The 23,152-nt window shown below is 41.9% G+C and overlaps 1 protein-coding gene across 1 annotated transcript in view; it reads right to left on the reverse strand.

Moving 5' to 3' along the window:
- The window catches only part of LOC122792731 (cingulin-like), a 1,533,502-nt gene that overhangs the window by 707,381 nt on the left and 802,969 nt on the right, over positions 1-23,152 (reverse strand). The window contains exon 11 of the mRNA XM_044060313.1: positions 3,756-3,824. Within this exon, the coding sequence (XP_043916248.1) occupies positions 3,756-3,824 (69 nt within the window). The remainder of the gene's footprint in view (positions 1-3,755; positions 3,825-23,152) is intronic.

The following is a 23,152-nucleotide window of genomic DNA, read 5'->3' on the forward strand; positions in this document are numbered from 1 at the left end:
GACAACAGGCCATCTTCCAAAGCTTAAGGGCACCTTCAATGAGCCCTAACAGCTGTACATTTAGAGTACTGTGGTATAAAATTGGTGGTTAGGGTGCCAAACGTTCAGAGCTTTCTTGCCTCAGAGTTAGGAAGGCTAGAGCCGTGCAATTATGTGCTGAAAGAAAGAAAGAAAAATACCCACACCCTGGCAAAAATAATAAAATAAAGGGGATAGAGGGAGGGTACTCTTGTATTGTGGTCTGTCTGAACATCTATTGTTATGGTAAGTGTATAATACACAACAGTATGTTCATCATTAGATCACTTGTAGTAGCCAAAGCTATACACGTAGAATTCCAGAGCTTAGAAAAAAAGGGAGGAGGAAGGAGGATAAAAGCCAAGTAGTCTTGGGAGAATAGTCCAAGCAAAGTCTGCTCTAGACCTACAGAAAGAAAATGATTTGTAGTGCTTTGTAAAGGTGTGCAAAGATGACCAAGTAGCCACTTTTAGAATATTTACACTGTCTGCCCCTTTCCAAAAAGACACAGAAGGAACACAAGCCCCAAGTGACTTGCTATGGCGACAGCTATAAAAAAACAATAGCATGAGACAATCTTTCAAAGTGTTTCCTTTGATACTGATTGTCTTTTTTTTTTTTTCTTACCTTCATTGGAAATACAGTTGATCAGAAACAGTCTCTCAATTAGCACAAAGGATCAACACTCTGAGCTGCTAATCTGCTTCCTGTTATCAAGGGTACAGGACTGATTCCTTCCATCTCCATTTGATTACTGTGTCACACTGAACAAGTCACTTAACCATGTTCCTGCATTGCTCCTGAAAAGGGAAACTTGTGTTCAGTGGGCTTAGATAGTTAATAAATTAATTTAAAAAAATATGATCCCTCCTTTCTGAAATCAGTTTAACAAATGCTATTTCATTACCAGCTCTCAGAAAAGGGATTGGTGGTATAAATAATCAAATAAATGGTCTTTAAAGCAAATTTAGAAAAGATTATTATCAGTCACAATCAAATGATTTTTATCAAATGTATGCTCTGGCTATAAATGAAGGAAAAGGAAACTGAAGTCGTACATTAATCTCATCCACTCACAGTTCTGACTTGGAGCCTTGAAACTGAAAAGCAGCATTACAAATACTTGCTGGATTACTATTCTGCATGTTAACTGGAGTCCTTAATTTACACTATTGCTGACAATGTCAGACACGGATGCCCATATTCACTGCAACAGCTTACCTTCACCCTCCTCTCTAGGTGAATTTCTTGCATCCATGAATCAAATGTATAACAAACTGGTAAAGACCAGAGACCCAGTCTTAATCCTCTACAGTTTGCCACCACCACCACTACTACAGGCTACTAAATCCACATTTAAATAAATACATGAAAGAGTAAACACGAGTTTCGATCTATGACTGGTGCAGAAGAGTTTTGATTTATGACTAGCGCAGAGGATTGTCTAGGTAAGTGTCTTGCGAAGAATTACATGGGAGGGAAAGGGAAGCTGGGAGAATCAAATCCTAGACTGCAGAAAGCAGTACGACTCTTGGCAAGTCACTTAACTAGACAATGTCGTGGGGAAACTAGCAAATTGGGCTGGGCTCATCAGTAGTCTCCTGAACATCACACTAGTAGCTACTTATGAAGCTGTGAAACTAAAGTGCCATCTTCCATGATTTTGAGCTTAATGACTTAATTGCTTTTGATGGTAACATTACATCCAAGATAAGGTTTATTTATGGATCTTATCTGTACTTACCCAAACTAGAAAATAAAAGGTCCTTGTTGAAACATATTAAATTCTAAGTTTGTGAACACTGTTCATAAAGATTTGAACTGATTCGCGATGTCAAAATAGTGTTTAGCGTCAAAACGTTAAAATGTCACTCAGTTTACAGGTAAACATATGAGAACAAGGAAAAGTACTTCATGTGTTAAACAGAAAAAATGTAGGCAGAGTTAGTTTTGCAAGTGGGCCTCACTTTCAAATTCAGATTACTTTTCTTCTCAACTGAAAATTCTGTAGGTGAAACTGACAAAACAACATTAGTGTTTTAGGAATTATAAATCAGCTGCTTCTCAAACATATGCAAGTTGGTAAACCAAGAAATGTTTACTTGTCTTCTTGCTATTAATTTGGTCACAGCAAACACAGCAATGTTTTACACTGTAGCCAATCTGCCACCATTATTTTAGTCACATATGGGACTGAACACAGAAGGAACTCAAAAGACACAGGTGACTGTTTTGTACCACTTATGTACAACAATTTCATTTTGTAATTGAACCAGGCTTGGGTCCATTAAGAACGGTTTTCTCAGATGAAGAGCAGTTGCTTTAAAAACAGTTATTAAGAACCAAGTATAGAAATTAACAATTAAAAATGAATCAGAATGGCATGGCTTAGAAAATAAAAATCTACATTTAAAACATTAATTCGTATTACGAACAATGTGAATTATTCTGGCCAGTCTGCTCAATGAGGCAGAAAAAGAGAAGACTCTGAGAGATCAGAAATACCATACAGAATTGGAACTGCGTTTGAATTGCTTACTTAACAAAATATTGCATCCTCTTAGCCAATTCACTCCTTTCAGTCAAACAGCATCAAGGATTCCTTAAAAAGTGTGAAAGTAAGAGTATATGGTAATCCATTCATGTAGTCTGTTACCACTGCCGAGTGGCTAGTTAAACTGTAGCTACTCTCTTCACCTTCATAGTACCATGAGTAGTCTACGCACTGCCTCTGACATATATATGTGTGTGTGTGTGTGTGTATATATATATATATATATATATATATACACACACACACACACACACACACACACACACACATACACACACGACTGTTTGTGAATGCAGCGCAACAAAGCAAAGCAATCATGCATGAACGAGGCATTTTTTTTTCAAACTCTGGGTGCAGTATTTACATTTACAGCTATATGGCGCCAAGCTGCTTAATGATGGATATCATATCATTACAAAATCAGCCAATGGTTAATTCACAAAAATCGTTTTAATAAAAAGCATCACCAGTTACCACATAGCAGTCAACATAGCTCTCAACCTTCCATGTCCAAAATGAGGAACACTAGCCCTTATAATGTGGAACAAATGGACAAAATGTGGAACACATACTAATGGCTTACTAACAACTTCAACTAGGAAGGTCACAGGAGGGTTAAAATATGCTGGTTTTACTTATAAAGAAGATATTTTAATGAATTAATATGATTCATTTCTATTTACAATGGATTTCACTTAAACAAATTCCTAACACTGAATGTGTGACAGTCTTTCAATGTGGAACTTTGCGGGAACTTCGAGGAACATGAACTTTTTAAGACCCCAAATGATGCGTTCCTCGCAATGAGATACACTTGAGAGGTATGGCAGTCAACTGAGTTACAAAGAAACAGTCCCAAACTGTCTACATAATGTTAAAGAACATTGCTCTAACCAAATGAGCACAGAACTGTAGTTGTGGATCTGAAAAGGCTAACTATATATTTTTTCCTAGTATAAATGTACATCAGAATGTTTTTGTCATCTGTTCAGGAATAACTTATGCTGAGCACTTTAGCTGATAATAATAATAAATATTAAATTACAGCATTCAGCCTGCCACGATGCATGTTACACAAATAACTCATCTAAAAACTGCATCAGTCAGCAGTTGGTTAACAAGCTGTTATCCACAGAGCAAGGGAAGCCAGAAAGCCACAACAACTAGTCAAGTCATTTCTCACCAGCCCATTTCGGAGGCCGAGATTACTGGCTCCTCCGAGATAAGATGCAGATTCATCTTCATTGGGCAACTGTTGAGCAAAACAAGTCAGTAAGAAACAATTTAAAAACAATACAAAACTGAAATTCACAAAATGTACATAAAACATGCTGTCTTCCCATTTTATTGTCATCTCCCAGGCAGGGCCTGAAATTTTGATGACTGGGGTAAGGCATTGATCAGTTATGACAATTAAAATAAACAAATACATACAATTTCCTGGTTAGAAAAACAGACATTTGCTACCTATGTGCTGAGGTAAAATATATTAAAAATTAATTTTACATTTAGAGTGCTAATTTTACTTACATGCTATCAAACAGTACAAATTGCAAATAAAAAAAAAATAGAACCATTGGCAGCTTCAGCCAAGTTTTAAGACAGAGAGATCTTCTGGTCTCCATAGTATAAGATCACGGACCACTCTATAAAACTACAAAATGCAGAAAAAAAAATACAATACTTTTTTGAAGAAAAGTACAATTATTTGTATACAAAATATAAGGGTTAAAAACTACCATGTGAATGCAAGGGTATGCTTCTTAAGATCAATAGCACATACCAAACAATTAAGTGATGTTCTTGTAACATATTCCACAAACCAAAACAGGGAAAAAGATTGAGTATAAAGAAAACTCCAAAACCACAAAACTCAGTCTGGCACACTGGAACCAATGAAGGCAAAATAAATCAGTACACAGTCAATAAAATATGCAGCAAACAATCCACAAACTGCAATCTTGAATTTTATATTTTAATAAAAAGATTTAGCACTTTCATTCCTCACAGAGAATACAAGATTGCCACTGGTGGATTTGTTTGCTGGATATTTTGACTGGGTACGGATTTCTTTTGCCTTCATTGGTTCTAGTGTGCCAGACTGAGTTTTGTGGTTCTGGAACCTTATTACACTTGCAAAGTACTTCCACTTACATTATTTTAGCTGTAAGGTAACTAGGCAGGTGAAATAATTAACAGAAGACTTCAATATCAATATGTACTAAATGAAACCCTACTGTATTCATATCCTTATGTTTTTCTCAACTAATACAATCACCAAACTTGGTAAGAAACAAGAACCAACTCCATAACATTTTAGACTACATTTTAATAAAATATATCAGCAATTTAATTAGATGTAGCATATTGCCAAAATAAGCTCAATGACCATGGCCCGATTTTCACTAGATGGAAAAACAAACGTGCACCATCCAAACCTAAAACACTTGTAAGAAACTAGAGCATTCTAACAAATGATAAAAAGGCCTATATGCTGTAAACTGTTCGATTGTATCTCACATGATAGATACAGATGTAGTTGTTCAACATTTCAACCTCCTCCTATTATTACTAGATAAACATGCTTCCTCATAAAAAGTATGTCATTCTCTTGGACAGAAACAGCCAGACAAAATTAATGAAACATTGAGACACTGCTTGAAAAACCTACAAGACCTCAAAAGATGACAGAGTGTGAACAGAACAGAAAGAACACAGAAATAAACGTAAAAACAACTAAGATTAGCCAAAGAAAACTGCTTTCATTTACAAAGAGATAAATAATCCTGCAGCTTTTTGGGCTAATAAAAATAAATTGATAGGTAGAATACAGAAAACTGAAAACAACCCTCTAAACCTTCTACATAAAAATGACTTTGGAATGAATGAATGAATAAACAAATAAATTCCTAACTAAATATTAACGTTAAACCTATCTCAATTAACACCATCAGGAAATTACTATGTAAAATGAAAGGTCATGGATCACCATTCATGGATAAGCCAACATACAAAGAAACTCACTAACTCCCCTGTATATACTCACTTATACTAATTACAAATAGAAGTCTATAAGAGGGATGATTTTTTTCAACTTTGTGGAAAGACTCAAAATTATAATACTGTTTAAAGAGACAGAGAGATGGTAGAATATTGCAGAACAATCTCTTCCCTCAGGCCCTTTTCAAAAATATTTGTAAGCGTAGTTCACATCCAACGGACAGAATATTTAACCACAGGAAAAACAGATCAGCTTTCACTCTGATCAGTATACCAACAGCTTTGGATGAAAAGATAACCACATGCCCAATCAAAACGACAAATCCACTGTTTATGCAGCATAGCTTTTTGATTTCTCAAAAAATTTTGATGTCATTAAGGGAAATACTCTCATTTACAGATTCCAAAATATTGATTGCAATACACCAATATTGCATTGTATTACCAGCTATCTCAATCAGCAGATTGGCAAAACTCATCTCACAAATTCACTTTAAATATAGGTGTGTCACCAAGATCCAGTCTAGGTACACTATTATTTGTGACATTCGCAAATTATATGTGCTTTTATACTGGTGGTTAAAATTTTTACAACATGGAGATGACTACGGTCCTACACACATCAGTGAGCTGGCTGACTCAGAAATTATCCACAATTAAAAACTTGCATTATTTAACCTAAAGACAAAATTATAAATTCAAAATCATTTAAAATAACTATTGGCTCACAAGATGTACAAAACTGGAAATGCCTTGGTGTAACAAAAGTTTAAGCATTTTTATTAAATCATTACATTTTAATCTGGGACACGGTTTACAAATACATTAAAAGAAAAATACTCTAATAATAGCATCCATTATTACCCTGTAGTACCTTTTCCTTTTAATAATTTTCATTCACTTCATCATAAAAGTTGCATTAGAAAAATTACTCTATTCCTGCCTTCTCTTAAACTTCACTGCTTCTCCTGAACATTATTTTGCATGCACTGTTCAAACAAAATTCCATTTCTGTGAAATTTTCTCATTTCCCTTTTCTAACTATTCCACTTCCAATTCTTTTCTCCTTGACAATATACAAAACTGATATTTCAAAAACATGATTTGCATTTTCTAGGAATTGCTTTAGGCAGCTAATAACAAACTTAGTAAGGACTTTACTTGGTGTTTACCATTGACAAACTCATTTTTAATGACCATATCAACATCATTATCCAAAATATATATATAAACTGGGAAAAGACCATCATATCAATAAATTCTCATTTTCAACAATGACTTAAAAAAGGAGTCATCTTACCATAATGTTCCATCTGTGTTGTCGATCTTCAATAATCCTTGACTGTGGGCTTGGTTCAGAGCCTCGGAACCAACTCAGCCGTTTACTTCAGCTTGCACCTTCCAAATTCTAAAGCTAGACTCTAGCCATAATGCTCCTCTCTAAATTACCTCAGATCGAGTTTGCCTAAACTAATGGCAGACAAATAGTAAAGAATAAGAGACCAGATATTTGTCCCTATCATGAAGCCAGTCTTGGAAGTATTCTGTCCATTAAAAGTCTCATGCCGGGGGAGGTGAATTTCAAGGATTAGTGAAGATTAGCAACATAAATGGAAAGTTATGGTAACATGTAGATTCTTTATCTGATGATGTCAATCTTCACATAAACCTTGACTGTGGGACAGAGTCCCTAGCTACCTGAATCTTGGGTGGTTTCATGAAAGAACATTCCTGAGCACCATCAAAGCAAATGATGCACACCCCATAGAGACCTGGCCCAGTTTGTAATGAATAATAAAGGTATGAGGAGATGCTCATGTAGATTCCGCACAAACATGTCATCTAAGGAAGCTTTAGCATGAAAGACTGCAGAAGCTGCTAGGGCTTTAGTTGAATGAGCTTTCACGGGATGTGGAGGTTGGAGGCCCTTTGAATACTAAATAAAGGTGATACAATCCTCAAGCCATTTAGCTAAGGTAACTTTGGAAACTGGGTTACCTAAAGAAAGTGAGGAAAAGGCAACAAAAAGTTGGTCGGATTTTCTGATTTACTTTGTTCTGTGAAGGTAAAAACGTAATTGCCTGTGAACATCTAATAAGTGTAGACAGTCCTCTCCCTTATTGGAGAAATTAGGGAAAAAAAGACAAGTAGGTGCAGGTTTGATTGATATTAGATTCTGAAACTACCTTTGGCAAGAAGGAAGAATTAGTCCAGAGGGAAACCCTGTCCTTGTGGAATATTAAATGGGGGGGGGGGGGCTTGCAGGACAAGGCTTGAATTTCCAATACTCTTCTTGCAGAAGTGATAGCTAATAAAAACAAAGTTTTCCATGACAGAAATTTTAAGTCACAAGTAGCTGAAGGTTGAAAGGGAGATAGAGTAAGACATTATAGGACTAAGGTTAATCCCATGGAGCAGTGAGTTCTTTAAACAGAGGTCTCAACATTGGGGTTGCCTTCAAAAAGGCGTTACAAAGTTTGTGTGACGTAAGTGAAGAACCATCCAAACCAATATGGAAGTTAGGTATCACAGACAGATGGACCCGAATGGCAGAGGCTGAAGAGCCAGATTGATAAAAAGTAGCCAGAAAATTCAATACTTTATCCATGGGAGCTGCATAAGGGTCAAGGTCATTGTTAAGAGCCCATCTAGCAAATTTTTCCCATTTACTCTGGTACAGTTTTCTAGTAGAAGATTTGCGATGGGCCAAAATGATTTGTCGAACAGGTGAGGCAAGTGAAGAATGCCTGGCAATCATGGGAATTGGAGAAGCCATGCAGTGAAGCTTGAGATGTTGGAGATTTAGATGAACCATACTTCTGGATGAGATAACAGGTCTGGAGCTGGGTCCAAAATCCAAGATTTCCAAATTAGGTGAGGCCAAACGAGGAAAAAAAAAACTGTCATGGACAGAACAAAGCAATGAGAATTATTGTGTTCTCTGACCTCTTGGCTTTTTTTTAGAAACTGGGATATCAGGGGAGTTGGAAGAAAGGCATACAGGAGACCGGTGGGGTGCAATCGTGGAGAAGAGCATCTTTGGGTAACTCCCCCGGGGGGGTAGGGCAAAATAACTGCTGCACTTGTTGTTCAGAGAGGACACAAATAGATCATAGCAAGGTTGACCTCAGTGGTGGAAAATCTTTTCAGTCATCACAGGATTGAGAGACCACTCGTGAGGCACTAGTTCTGCTCAGCTTGTCTGCTATCACATTGGAGCTCCCTGGAATATGTCCAATGCCAGACTCTGAGGGCTTTTTGACAAAGTGGGAAAGATTTGGTTCCTCCTTGTTTGTTGATGTACCACAGCATCATGATGTCCGTCTGAATTGCCACTGTTCCCAGGGATAGGGCATCTTGAAATGCTTGCAATGCCAAAACCACTGCCCTCATCTGTAGAACATTGACGTGCAATCTGGCCTAAAGTTGGGACCAAGTGCCTTGGACCGTCTTTCCCAGATAATGCTGCCCCACCCTATCTGGGATGCATCCGTGGTCACTATACCTTGGGGCTGTGGAAAGATGAAAGGAATATCGAAAAGAATCTCGTTGGAATGGAGCCACCAAGACAAGTTTTATTTGCAGCGATTGGTGATCATGATGCAGTATGATATCAGCTGATTCACTATCGACTTTTGGGAAGCTAGAAGTCACTGTAGAATCCATATGTGATACCTGGTCAAGGGAACTAGAGTGACAGAAGCTGCCATCGAGCCTAGCACCTGTAGGATGAGTCAGACTGGAACACTTCTGTTCTGAACTACATGGTTTACTTGTGATCTGATCTTTTGTAGCCTCTCTACTGGAAGAGGACCGATTCCCATAACAGTGTTTTGTGGAGCTCCAAAAAATTTCTATCTGTTGTGTAGGCTGTACACTTGACTTTTCATAATTTACTGTAATGCCTAATGAAGCACAAAGATGTGTGGTGTAACTGCTTGCCCTTTCGAGTTGACACCTGGTGGTAGTGGTAAGGCGCTATTCATCGAGATAAGGAAAAACTGGAAATCCCTGCAGTCTGAGATGAGCTTCTACCACTGCCATGAATTTCGCAAACACCCTGGGGGCTGGGGTGAGACCAAAGGGCAGTGCTCTGAACTGAAAATGACTGGCTCCCAGCCGGAAGTGTAGGAATCTTATGGAGCATTTGTCCATTTTTATATGGTAATATGCATCCTGGAGATCTACACAGCACATCCAATTGTCTTTTTCCAAGGAAGGAAGTATTGACTGTATAAAGACCATTGCTGAACTGCCTTGTTGAACTGAATGAGATCCAAAATGGGTCTCCAGTTCCTGTTTTTTTTTGGACATTAAAAAGAATCTTGAGTAAAACCCGGATCCTCTCTGGTGTGGTGGGACTTCTTGGACAAGCAGTTTTTGAATTTCTCTGACTGCTGCTTCCCTGTGACAGGGTGGAACATCTGAGAGTCTTTTTGTGTTTTTTTTGGATCCAAGTAAAGGGGAATGATATAGCCTCTAGAAATAATCCCTTGCACCCATTTGTTTGATGTCATCTGAATCCAGGCAGAGTGGTGCAGGGATAATTGTCCCCCGACTGCATTCGGAAGAAGGCAATCGGGCCTCCATTCAGGAGTGCTGGTAGGAGTTACCAGAGAAAGAATCTCTGGACCCCTGGTTCTGCAGGCCACCTCTGCCTCTAGAATGGCGTCTTCCATTGTTACCTCCCCCTCTGCCCCAGAGGAAGTCCTTGCTATGCGAGTCCTGGAAAGACTCTTGGGACTTTTTGAACCATAGTCTCTCACTTTTCTGGTTCCTAGAGTAGAGCCGTTGAGAAGTGGAGAAGCAAATGTCAAAGGCAGAAAGTCTTCCCATCTTTCTCACATCTGGCCAGTGTGTCTTTAACCTTTGGTCCAAACAGGGATGTTTCGTCAAATGGAGGGTTGATGACTGAAGATTTAAATCATATCCAGGTGCGTCTCCTAATGGCTAGACCTGAACCCGCTGTTCTTGTTCTCCCTTCGGCTGCACTAGCACTTAGCCTCATGGACGAGTTAGAAAATGATTCAAGGGTGGCGAGCTGAGAGGTAACATTGTCTCACACTCCTTCAGCTACTGCTCTTGTGAGAGTATCCGACAGCTCTTTAATCAGATCTTTCTGCAAATTGGTAAAGTGTGCCATGTAGTTCAAAGACCTGAGAGTGAAGGTTTATGAAGTGTAAATGCACTTCCCAAACCTATCCATAATCCTAGACTCCTTGTTAGGAGGATGGATAGTAGGACTTTCCTCTGCAAGTTACTTTTTGTGCCTGCCACTATCAACATGGTGTCTACAGGGACACCATTAGCCCAATGCTGCTCATCCTTAGGGGAAGAAAGGATCTGGTTAGGCCTTTTGGGGATAGGGTCGATAGGGTAAAAAATTTTCCATGCCTGCTGAGCGATCAATTTAATAAGATAGTCAGTGGGTGAAGAGATCCAAGAGGTAGAGGGCTGGGCATGAAAAGCCTCCAGGTATACAGATTCCTCTGAAGAAGTCTGGAGGGAAGTCCAGCTACCCCTTGTTTCAGGATTTCCAGGATGTCCCCAAAGGAAACACCATCAGGGAGGTTACTGTGGGGAACCTTCCCACTCATCAAAATCGGTATCCTCAGTGAAGGACTCCTCTGGGGAGTCTAAGTGCTTCCGCTTGCACTTTTTCTTCAAAGGTACTTCCTCGGGGGGGGGGGGGGTTCCGGGGAAGTATCCATAGAAGAAACCACCAAGGTGGCCCTCTCCTGAGGCTCTCCTGTGCTCTATCCCAGGGATGATGTTAGAGGAAGCTCTGGTTGAGGGGATACAGATGTTTAGCCAGATAGGGATGGCAAGGACTGGAGTCCACAATGGAGAAGATCTTCTCCATGATTTGGAAGGCCAGTCCCTCAGTAGAGGGATGGGAGCTGGACCAAAATAGACTCCTTCAGAATCATGGTCCCACCCCACACCGAGGAAGCTGCCCCCAAAACAGAAGCCTGGGTGGAGCCAATGAATGCTGAGGCATCAAAGGGCATGGAAAGCTCTGAAAAAATAGAAGTCAAACCCTGCCCTTCGGAAACAGCAATGAAGCCTCGACTCTAGGAGGCCTCCTGTTCCAATAAACTGGAGAAGCTCAAGGCAATTCTTGGTTCTGGAGAAAACACTCTTACTGGAACCGAGACAGTTGGAGCCAGGCAGGTTGGTGCCAGTGGCTCCAAAGACTCAACTGGAGTTGGAGGAGGATGAAGAGACGCTGTCAAAGGAGGACAGGTCCTAGTGCCAAGTTGTCTGGGAGTCAAAGATGGAGGTAACCCCCTCGCCATCAAGAGCTGGTCCACCAGTCTCATGACGTCCATTTCTGAGAGACTCTTAGTGGATTGAACAGACTATGCCAAAGGAGACCTAGGCGGTCTCGGTCCCATGAATGGGCTAGGTGGTTGGTCCCAAATGGACCAACCGACGAAGAATACATGGTTCTTAGTAATGTCCACGATGTAGTCTGCTTCAGTACTGACAAAACCTCTGGTACCAAAGCTGTAGGTGTCTGATCAGAAGTAATGGTTGGTGCCAAATCACTCTTGCCCATCGGCGCCAAGGAAACTGTCGACACCGTAGGCTGTTTGGAAAATTTTGCAGGTAGTTCTGAGGGGCTACTCAGTACCAAATGGGAGTATTTCTTAGTCTTGGAAGAGGAAGATGACTATCTGGCTTCGGTCTTTGGACCAGATATGGCCTCTTTGAAGGCTCCTTTCAATGAACCTTTCAAAATCAGCTTGCTTCGCAGCTCAGTTAAAGTCCTGGTACAGAAACCATGACAAGTGGCAGAATCTTCCTGCAGGTGGACAGCGCCTAAACAATGCACACAACAGACATGCCCATCTGAATTTGGCATCTTCCTTTCACACTTTTGGCACCTCTTAAACAGAGGTGCCCTTTGATGTTTTATCAGCCATACCAGAAAAACTAAGCCTAACGCTGATAAAATTCTCACACACACACACACACTCTCTCTCAAAGAGGAAACAGGGGAAACTTTTTTTTTTTTTTTTTTTTTTTTAAATTTAATAGAAAAAAGGAAGAAGGTACCAACTATGGTAGCTAGAAATACCTAAACAGGTAAAAGACAGTACCAGCAATGGTACATTAAGAAAAAAACTACCTAAAGGTATAGGGAAGAGGAAAAGGATAACTCATGCATGGAAAAGAAGACAGGAGCAGGTAAAAACTCGAAAGTACTTAGGTAAGAAATATAAATATACAAGATAGTAAATTAAAGAAATCAGAGGAAAAACGTACTCTATATAACTGCCAAAGCTCGAGAGAGGTTGGGCAAGCCTGACAAATGAAGCGGCAAATAAGATCTGAGGTAATTTAGAGAGGAACATTATAGGTAGAGCCTAGCTTGAGAGTTTGGAAGGCGTGAGCTGAAGTAAATGGCTGGGTTGGTTCTGAAGCTCAGAATACAGCCCACAGTCAAGGATTAAGTGAAGACTGACAACATCTTGACAAAGTTTTTCTGATACCCACACTTTTCTACAGGTATGTGCCACAGGTAATTTAAAGCTGAATCCACATTTTGTGCAGCACAATCCACAACCTCTAGTTGCATAGGCAATATTCTTAAGATAAACTGGATGCCATATGATTACAAAACCAAGACCAAACACCTTATTTTTCACATAACAGCTTTACAAGTGTTCACCTCTTAGCTTCTTACTGCAAAGGTGCTCTCATAGCCGGCCTTAGGCATAGGCCAACTAGGCGGCCACCTAGGGCGCCGCTGTAGCAGCGGCACTTTTCCAGTATTTATTTGGTGTAGGTAGACCAGGATGGGGGCACTGGGTGGTGCGGTGGGGGGGCGCCGTGGAGACCTTTTGCCTAAGGCACCAGTTGACCTAAGGCCGCTCCTGCTCTGCACTGAATTCTAGTAACAAAAGTCCCTTAGAAATGCATAAAACCTGTATGGACACTAGTCAGAGTTGCAAGTTCTTTCCTTGCAAAATAATGGAACTCCATAGCCATAGAACATAGAAGTGCAACCTAACTCCCATTCAAACAGTCCTGTAAGGCCTACCTTAATGTACTGCTAAAATGTCTGAAATCTGATATAACTCAAAGAATTGACTCCACAAACCTTGGTCATATCTTTCTTTATATCACATTTGACCTCCAAGAAAATTCCCTATTAAATATTAACACTTTTTCTCCCCATTTTCTGTTTCGTTACCACTGACACTTTCTTCCTGTTATTGTTTTTCTCTCTCAGTTCGTCTCTGTAAACAGTTCCTAACTTATCTTAACTACTACTTTTTCACTGAGCTTTAATAACTTTTACATTTCTATTAATTCTCTGCTTTTTTCAAAACATCCCAAAACTGCCATACCATAAAACATTAATTTCGTAGCTTCATCCACATTTAATGTGTACATTTAATTACTTTGAATGATAAGGGCACTTTTTCTGAACTTTGTGAACTAGCTATTTGTGAAATTACTATGTTAATACACTATTAATATACTTTTCTTAGACAGTACTTTCATTTCATGGGATTGTTTTGGTTTCATAATTTGTCTGTTTTTCTTTTCCAAGATCCTCTTTGAAATTCAGTTTTGTACAGCAGGGCAAATCTTGCAAATAAAATGTACATAAATAAATAAAATTGCCAAAATAAATGTTGCAATCTGCCTAAGCTCCTGAAACTGGTATCCCTACAACTGGTCTCATGCTAAGACTCTTTCACCCTGGCACCTGTCTCCCAGTTACCAAAACCTTTTTTTGTCAGTCTCCACACTGGCTCTCACTTTTCTTCCCCATGCTACTATCCACCGTACTTGCCATCTTTCCCACTCTAGATGCTCTTCCCCCTAATCTGCCCAACTGTCACTTCTGGCTCTTTCTCTCTCCTTATATTGCATCTCAACTCCTTTCCCATCATTCAGCATTATTGCACTATTCCTAGAAGTCCTCCCTACAACTGTCAACACATGGCTGATTCTACCTTCTTATCCCCCACAAGTTCCTTCTTTCTCCTACAGTTGGGTATTCCCCTTTTTCACTTTGTCACCACCTGTTCTGCTTTCGCCCTCTTGCCTTCGGATTTCTGATACCCAACTATGTTCCCCTTGCCTGGTTTCTTTCTACTCCTCTCCTCCTGCTCATTTGCCTACTCTGATTCTTTCCTTGACCCCCCCCCCACCAATGCTCCCATCACTGACTGCACCAGCTGAATTCTTCTTTCTAGCTTCCCGCACACCTCCACCATTGTATTGTCCATGCTATTCTCTCATTCCGCTCACCTGGCACTCTGGTGTATTCTCCTGCAAGCCCACGTATCCACATTCCCTCACCACACTACCTGTATGATGGGGTTGTAAAGGGTCTATTACACCTTAGTAAACTGTCCCTCAAATGCTCCAAATGAGCAGTTATTTTACTTACATCTGAGAGACCATTGTAATACATTTTATTGCAATAAACACTATTAGACAGATACTCACAATGTTTCTTTTAATAGTTAAACTGTACAACAAAAAAAAAAGTTATGTCCTTACCATAACGTTCCATGTGAGTTGCTCATCTCACCTTTTTGTTCTTACACATGGGTCGGAGCCAATCCCTCGGCTCAGAATCGGCCGCTTTTCAAGCTCAGACTCTCCAAGAAGCTCGAGACCCAGTGAATATCCCATGATGCCCTGCTAAGAGTCCCCAGATCTAGTATGCTGCAAACAAGACAGCCTACCGACAGGATATGACTATAAAGTCTACCTACTCAGGTAACTACAAGAGGAGAAGGATAGAAGAAGAGCAGGAATGTATAAACAGACTGACAGCTGAACCAATCTACCAAGGCAACCATCTCACTCAACTGGAGGGGGAAGGTGGGCAGGAATGTAAGAACAAAAAGGCGAGATGAACTCACATGGAACGTTATGGTAAGGACATAACTTCTTTATGTGAAGTTGTTCTATCTCGCCGTTTTGTTCTTACACGTGGGTAGCGTCCCAAGCACCCTAATCCTGGGTGGCTCACGGGAGAACATTCCTGAGCACAGTGGAACCAAATGTAGCCCTGTCCCTGGAGGTCTTATCCACTTTCTAATGAGTGATAAACGTGTGAGGTTTTGACCACGTGGCAGCTGCACAGATGGTATCTAAAGGCAAGCGAGCTGCATGAGCCAATGATGTAGAAACAACTCATGTAGAATGGGCTTTGACGTTGGTTTCTAATGGCTGATTAGTGGAAGTATAAATGAATCTGATGCAATCAGAGAGACACTTGGATAGAGTGATTTTTGATACTGAGCAACCTTTTCTATTGTCTGCATAAGACACGAAGAGTTGGTCCGATTGTCTGAAATCCTTCGTTCTATCCAGACAGAACATCAGTTGTCTATGTACATCAAGCCTGTGTAACATATATTACAGTTTGTTGGTATGGTGTTTGAAGAAGTTTGGGAGCTCAATAGATTGATTTAAGTTACTTTCTGAAGAGATCATGGGAAGAAAGGTAGGATTAGTTCTGAGGGACACTATCAGGGTGAAAAATCAAATAAGGGGGTTTGACGGACAAGGCTTGAAGTTCGGAGACCCTACGTGCAGATGTGATGGCTACCAGGAATAGTGTTTTCCAAGACAAAAACTTTACATGACAAGATGAAGCAGGTTCAAAGGGAGCGAGCATCAGTTGGGATAAAACCAGATTCAAATTCCATGGGTAGACAGGATGCCTAATAGGTGGCCTGAGATGGTGGGTTCCTTTTAAGAATGCTTTACAAAGCCTATGCGACATGATGTTAGAGCCGTTGAAGCACACATGAAAGTTTGAGCTAGCAGCCAATTGAACTCTAATGGTGGCAGCAGCAGTGCCATCATGGAACAATGACGACAAGAATTCTAAGATGGTATGGATAGGTGTGACCATAAGGGTCAGTGTCATGTTGAGAAGTCCAGTGAACAATTTGTTTCTATTTGCTGCTATATAGTTTCCTGGTAGATAGCTTGTGAGATGAAACTATAATATATTGGACCGCAGAAGACAACTCATGTGACCTGACTAACGTGGGAATCGGAGCAGCCAAGCTGTCAGTTTCAGGGAAGTGAGGGAGGGGTGGAGAACTCCCGACGAATGAGTCAGAAGATCCGGCACTGTGGCCAGGATCCATGGTTCTTCCACTTGATACTTCCGCAGGAAGGGAAACCAAATCTGCCAAGGCCAAGACAGGGCTATTAAAATCACAGTCCTTCCCAGACTTTTGGCTTTCTGCATGAATTTGGGAATTAGAGGTATTGGCGGAAAGGCATAGAAGACCCGGGGGCCAATCGTGTACGAGCGCATCCCTCAGTTCGTTCCCCGGTGAGGGATAAAGGGCAAAGTACCTGCTGCATTTGGCATTCATCGGAGATGCAAATAGGTCACAGCAAGGCTGGCCCCATCTGCGGAAAATGTTTTCCGCCACTTATTGTTTGAGAGACCACTTGTAAGGCAACAGCATGGCTCTGCTTAGTTTGCCCACTATCACGTTGGATGACCCTGGGATGTGCGTTGCTAGCACAAAGCGTCTGGTGGATACAACCCATTGCCAGATCCTTAAGGCCTCCCGGCATAAAGGGTACGATCTGGTTCCCCCTTGTTTGTTGATGTGCCAGACGACTGACATGTCTGTCTGGATAGCAATTGTGCCCGGGGGAAGAGAGTTGTGAAAGTGTTGCAACGCTAGGAACACCGCTCTCAGCTCTAGGACATTTATATGCAAGTGCGTTTCCATGATTGACCAAGTGCCTTGGACCGTCTTTCCCTGAAATAGCCCCCCCCCCATCCTATCAGGGAAGCATCCGTGGTCACTGTGGCTGTGGGTTGGGGAAGAATGAAGGGACGTCCGATTGTCACTTGGTCGCTGTTCAACCACCAACTGAGATCTTTCTTGCAAAGCTTGGTTAACCGGATCTCGTGTGATATGGGTAGTTGTTGGTAAGACCATTGTGCGAAAAGTAACCACTGGAGAATTCGCATGTGGCCTAACGGAACTGCTATCAATGTGGCTGCCATTGTGCCTAAAAGCTGTAGTATCTGGGATGCTGGAGCTTTGTTGCGGGCTAGGAGACTGGATAATTGATTTTTTAGAGCTATGATTCTTGATTGGGGCAACCTGATCCTTGCATCGATGGTGTCCAGTTCTGCTCCTATAAATGTAATGTGCTGTGATGGTGATAGTGCAGATTTTTCGAAATTTAGGGTTATGCCCAACTGAGAACAAAGGTCTATGGTGTAGTCTCTTGCTTGGATTAGTTGATGCCTGGAGGTAGCGGTGAGGAGCCAGTCGTCCAGATATGGAAACACCCGGAATCCCAACCGTCTCAGGTGAGCCGTGACCACTGCCATACATTTGGTGAACACTCTGGGGGCTGTGGTGAGACCAAAGGGCAGGGCTCTGAATTGATAATGACTGGCCCCCAGCCGGAAATGCAGGTGATCTCTGGATGATCTGTCCATTTTGATGTGGTAGTAAGCATCCTTGAGATCTATAGAGCACATCCAATCACCCGTTGCTAGGAACGGGAGAATCGACTGCAGTGTGACCATCTGGAACTTTTCCTTTTTGACGAAGGTGTTGAGAGTTTGCTGAGGTCTAGTATGGGCCTCCAGTCCCCTGTTTTCTTTGGAACTAAAAAGAACCTTGAGTAAGTTCCGGATCCTCTTTGGTCCGCAGGGACTGGCTGGATGACTCTTTTGTCAAGCAGCTTTTGGATTTCTACGGCTGCATGTTTTCTCAGACTGGGTGGTACGTCTGGGATCTTTGTACATATAGGTGAGGTTTTTATAAAGGGAATGTAATAACCTCTGGCAATGACGCTTTTTACCCAGGAATTCATTGTAATGTTTAGCCAGGTGTTTGGGTATAAAGCCAAGTGACCCCGACTACCTCCAGAGTAGGACAGCCAGGCTTCCATTCAGGAACGCTGATAGGGCTTACCAGAGAACTGATCCCTGTTGCCCTGGTTCTGCGGGCCGCCTCTGCCGTTTGGATGACGTCTTCCATTTCTGCCCCCTCCTCTGCCTCTAGAGGGGGTATCAGTAGGTGTGGTTTGGAAAGCTCCTTGAGGTTTTCGGAACCACATTTTCCCACTTCGTTGCCCTTTGGGGTACGGTCTGGTTGGAGTGGAAAAACGGACCCCTACAGCAGACACAGTCTGCCCTTCCTGTTCACACCTAGTAAGTGTCTCCTTAACTTTGGGTCCGAACAAGGAGGACCCGTCAAATGGGGTATTGACAAATGAAGATTTAAAGGCTTCCACAAAGGAGCAAAGGTGCATCCAGGATTGCCTCCGAAGAGCTATCACTGAGCCTGCCGCCCTACTCGATCCATCGGCAGCATACGAAATGAGACGCATGGATGAGTTTACTATCGAATTAAGGGTGTTGAGCTGTGCAGTCACCTTTTCAGAGACTGCATCAGCTGTATTACCCTGAAGAGCATCTCCCAGCTCTTTTAGGAGATCTCGTTGAAGGCGGGTAAAATGTGTCAGGCAGTTGAGCGACCTCATGGAAAATGCTGCAGAACTAAATATGCGTTTCCCATATCTGTCCATCGTCCTAGAATCTCTATTAGGAGGAAGGACAGCAGAAGAGGTTTCAGACATCTTTCTTGGTGGCCGCCGCCACCACCATGGCATCAACTGGGACTCCTTTTGTAGGAAAGGCCTTGTCAGAGGGGGAAGTAATAAATTTATTGGGCCTCCGAGGGACCGATTCCACTGAGTCAGGAGATTCCCACGCCCTTCGAGCAACTAGCTCCATCAACTCATTGAAGGGCGGAGTAACCCAGGAGGTGGATGGTTGAGATCCGAAGGCCTTCAGGAGAACCGACTCGTCCTCAGAAGGGGCAAGGGACTGCCAATCACCCCTCTGCCTTAAAATTTCCAATATGTCTGCGAATGAGACATCTTCTGAGGGGGATCGTGGGGACCCTTCTGATTCCTCCAAGTCAGTAGCCGATGTCAGAGATTCCTGAGGGGAATCTAAGTGTCTCCTCTTGCACAATCTCTTCCTAGGAACTTCATCGATGGGGGCGTCCAGTGAAGTGCCTAGAGAGGAAGGGCCACCCAATGGGGATACCTGAGGTCCTGGATCTCGACCCTTCATGGGGATCTGCGGGGAAGAGGTAGAACGAGGCCCCTGGGGAAAGGGGAAGACAGATCCGAGGAGGTTGTGGTCTTGGCAGCCATGACCTTCCTCATGGCATCGAAAGCACCAGAATCCCGGTCCGAGAAGTCAGTCTCCCCGGACCAAGACCCCCCGCTCCAATCCAGAGGACAGGGTCGAGTCCACCTGCGCTGAAGCCCCAAGTGGAAGAGTTGGAACCGAGGTATCGGTTCGGCTCTCCACCCCGGAGCCGGCGAGGAACTGTCGGGACCGAGGAGATCAAGGTTGATGGAGCCGAGGGAGGTGGATCGAACCTTGGCTCCAAGGGTTCTACTAGTATCAGTTCTGTCTGCCCCGGCTCCGAATGCTCGACTGGCTTCGGAGGAGGAGAAGCCATGGGGGGAATTTCAGGCTTCGAAGCCGAATGGCTCGAAGCAGAAAGCATTTTGGCCAGGGCCAAGTTCTCCAAGAGCCTCTTGACCACTCGGTCCAGATCCACATCGGAAAGCCTGGAAGAATGAGCCAAGGGTCAAAGGGGCCGAAGGTGGAATCGATTCTGACCACACACACACCTTTTAAACCCTGACTTTTGTTTTTCCGACATATCTAAATCTATAATAACTAGTAATATATATATATATATATATATATATATATATATATATATATATATATATATATCTAAACACTCTACAAGTCACTAATAATAGTTTGGTTAACTAGTAAAAGTATACTACTATGAGATATAAATTAAACTACCACTCTAATGTGTATAACACACACAGACACACACTGGCTGACAGAGCCCTGTCACGCCCAAAAGAAAGGCCTAAGCCTGAGGAAGAGAGGACTATTTAAAAGTTCTAACAATCTAAACTAACTATAATCCTAACACTATACTATTTAACACACTACTATATATATATATATATATATATATATATATATATACATACACATATATATATATATATATATATATATATATATATACATACATACACACACACAAAAGATTTTTTTAAAGAGAAAGAGAACTATAATAGAAAATTAAAGTCACTGGCCCGAGCTAACTCCGACGAGCTGTTGATCCGTTGCAGCAGCAAACTAGATCTGGGGACTCTTAGCAGGGCATCATGGGATATTCACTGGGTCTTGAGCTTCTCTGAGAGTCTGAGCTTGAAAAGCGGCCGATTAGGAGCCGAGGGATCGGCTCCGACCCACGTGTAAAAACAAAATGGCGAGATAGAACAACTTCACATCAATAGTTACAGGTGTATAAAAACAAGTACAGCATTCTTTAGCTATGTCTGCAACCTCAAAGGCAATACACAATTGTGTGCAGAGCTCATTGTAAATGGAGCCACCTATAATGAGCACAGAAGATATAGCAAACCTCCTGGCTGATAAATTCAGCTCCAACTTTACCCCTCTCTCCCTGTCAACCTTCCCTCCGGAAATATCATCAAATATAACTCCCCCTACTATCACTAGGGAACAGGTCCTTAATGCGGTCTCTCTAAGACCAAGAACACTGTATCAATGGGCCCAGACAATATCCCAGGATGCCTTGTAAATGAGTCTATATTATATGTTTGAAGTTTTATAACTTCAATCATCATAAAATCTAATTTAAATGTTCAAAGTTATAAAACCTCAAATATATGTACTAAAAAAAAAAAAAACCCAAACCCAATACAAACTGTTGTAGGCAGGGGGCAAGCCCCCCTTCACCCCCCACACTCTTTAAATATACCAACTCCGAGACCGCACTACAGTGCAGTAAAGGAAAATCTTCCCTTTACGCATTATAGTGCGGTCTCGCAGTTGGTATATTTAAAGAGCGGGGGTTGTGGGGGCCGCTGCCCCCCATGGGGGTGCAGGGGGGCTTTCCTCCCTGCTTACACCAGTCAGGTAAGTTCCCTTTCTTTCTTTTTTTTCATATGTTTGAAACTACGAACATTTAATTTCGATAAATTAATGTTCAACGTTTTCAAACTGATATATACCCTTTTAAATAGCATGAAACATGACCGATCAGGGCTTATGGAATCGCTATTTAACTGTAGCCTCCAAATAGGTTTCGTGCCTCATGAATGGAGAAAGCCAACAGTTATCCCTCTGCACAAAAGCGGGTCATCTACAGACCATGGAAACTACAGCCCCATAAGTCTCACTAGCCTTATATGTAAAGCTACGGAAAGAATTACCATGGAGATTATCAAAAGAGATGTAGTAAACTTCCAGACACTAGACTCAGCCCAGTTTGGTTTCGTCAAGAGAAGATCATGCCTACTCAACCTGGTGGACTTCTTTGGGAAGGTAACCAAAGCAATGGATGAGGGAAAAATTGTTCACACTGCCTACCTTGACCTGGCCAAGGCAAATGACACAATACCCCACTCAGGCATCGTTGACAAACTCAAGAGGTTAGGTGCAAACCCGTATGTCACCGGGTGGACAGCCAACTGGCTCGCAGACAGGACCCAGGATGTAAGAATTGGGAACCCCATCTCTACAAGGAGGCCGGTCACAAGTGGAGTCCCTCGGGGATCAGTCCTTGGATCGCTCCTTTTTGGCATTCACTTCTCAGAAATCAAAGCTAATGTCAGTGGTCTCTGGCTGACTAAATTTGGAGATGATTGCAAATTAGGAGCTGTCACGGAATCTCACACGGACACAAATGTTCATCAGGAGGGGCTCACACAGACAAATAACTGGTGTCAGAGCCATGGACTAAAACTACATGCCAAGAAATGTATCAGAGTATCCTTTGGGAAGTAATCCATCCCTGGTAACTATTACATTGACAACACACCCCCACAAGTTGACCCAGTATTCAGGGACTTAGGGACATACATAGTAATCTAGCCTTTGACCACCATGTGTCTACAGTGGTAAGGAAATCATTGTATGTTACGCAACTTATAAACAAAGGTATGGCATCTAAGACCAAGGAAGTCATTGTTCCACTGTATTTGGCATTCATCAGACCTACCATAGAGTACAATGCCCCCTTTGGTATGCACCTAACCAGGCATATCCTACAACTTGAACGTCTACAGGGGTTCCTCACTAAAAGAATACAGGGCAAAAGTAAAATGTCCTATGCAGAACGCCTCAAGGCCTTATCCCTATATTGTCTCCTACAGGCTTTTGAGGGGAAATCTAGCATACAGCATTGTCAGACCCCAATCTAATGGACATCTTGCATATCCACAAAGCAAATAGCACCAGAATTACCCATTCTAAACACTTAAACTGTTCCTATGATATAAACAGGACCTGCTGGAGAGATAGGTATGTATCCCAGAGAGTACTCCGTCTATGGAACAGGGTCCCCATCCATGTGAATAATCACACGAAGAATACAGACCACTCCAAAACGAATCCATAGGAAGCCAGTAAGTTGTAGGAACAAAGCTTTAATGTAGACTAAGCGCTTTCACCAAACAAACTGTGGC

The sequence above is a fragment of the Protopterus annectens genome, chromosome 2.part0 (genome assembly GCF_019279795.1).
Source record: "Protopterus annectens isolate FY-2018-M chromosome 2.part0, PAN1.0, whole genome shotgun sequence".
NCBI classification, from domain to species: Eukaryota; Metazoa; Chordata; order Ceratodontiformes; family Protopteridae; genus Protopterus; species Protopterus annectens.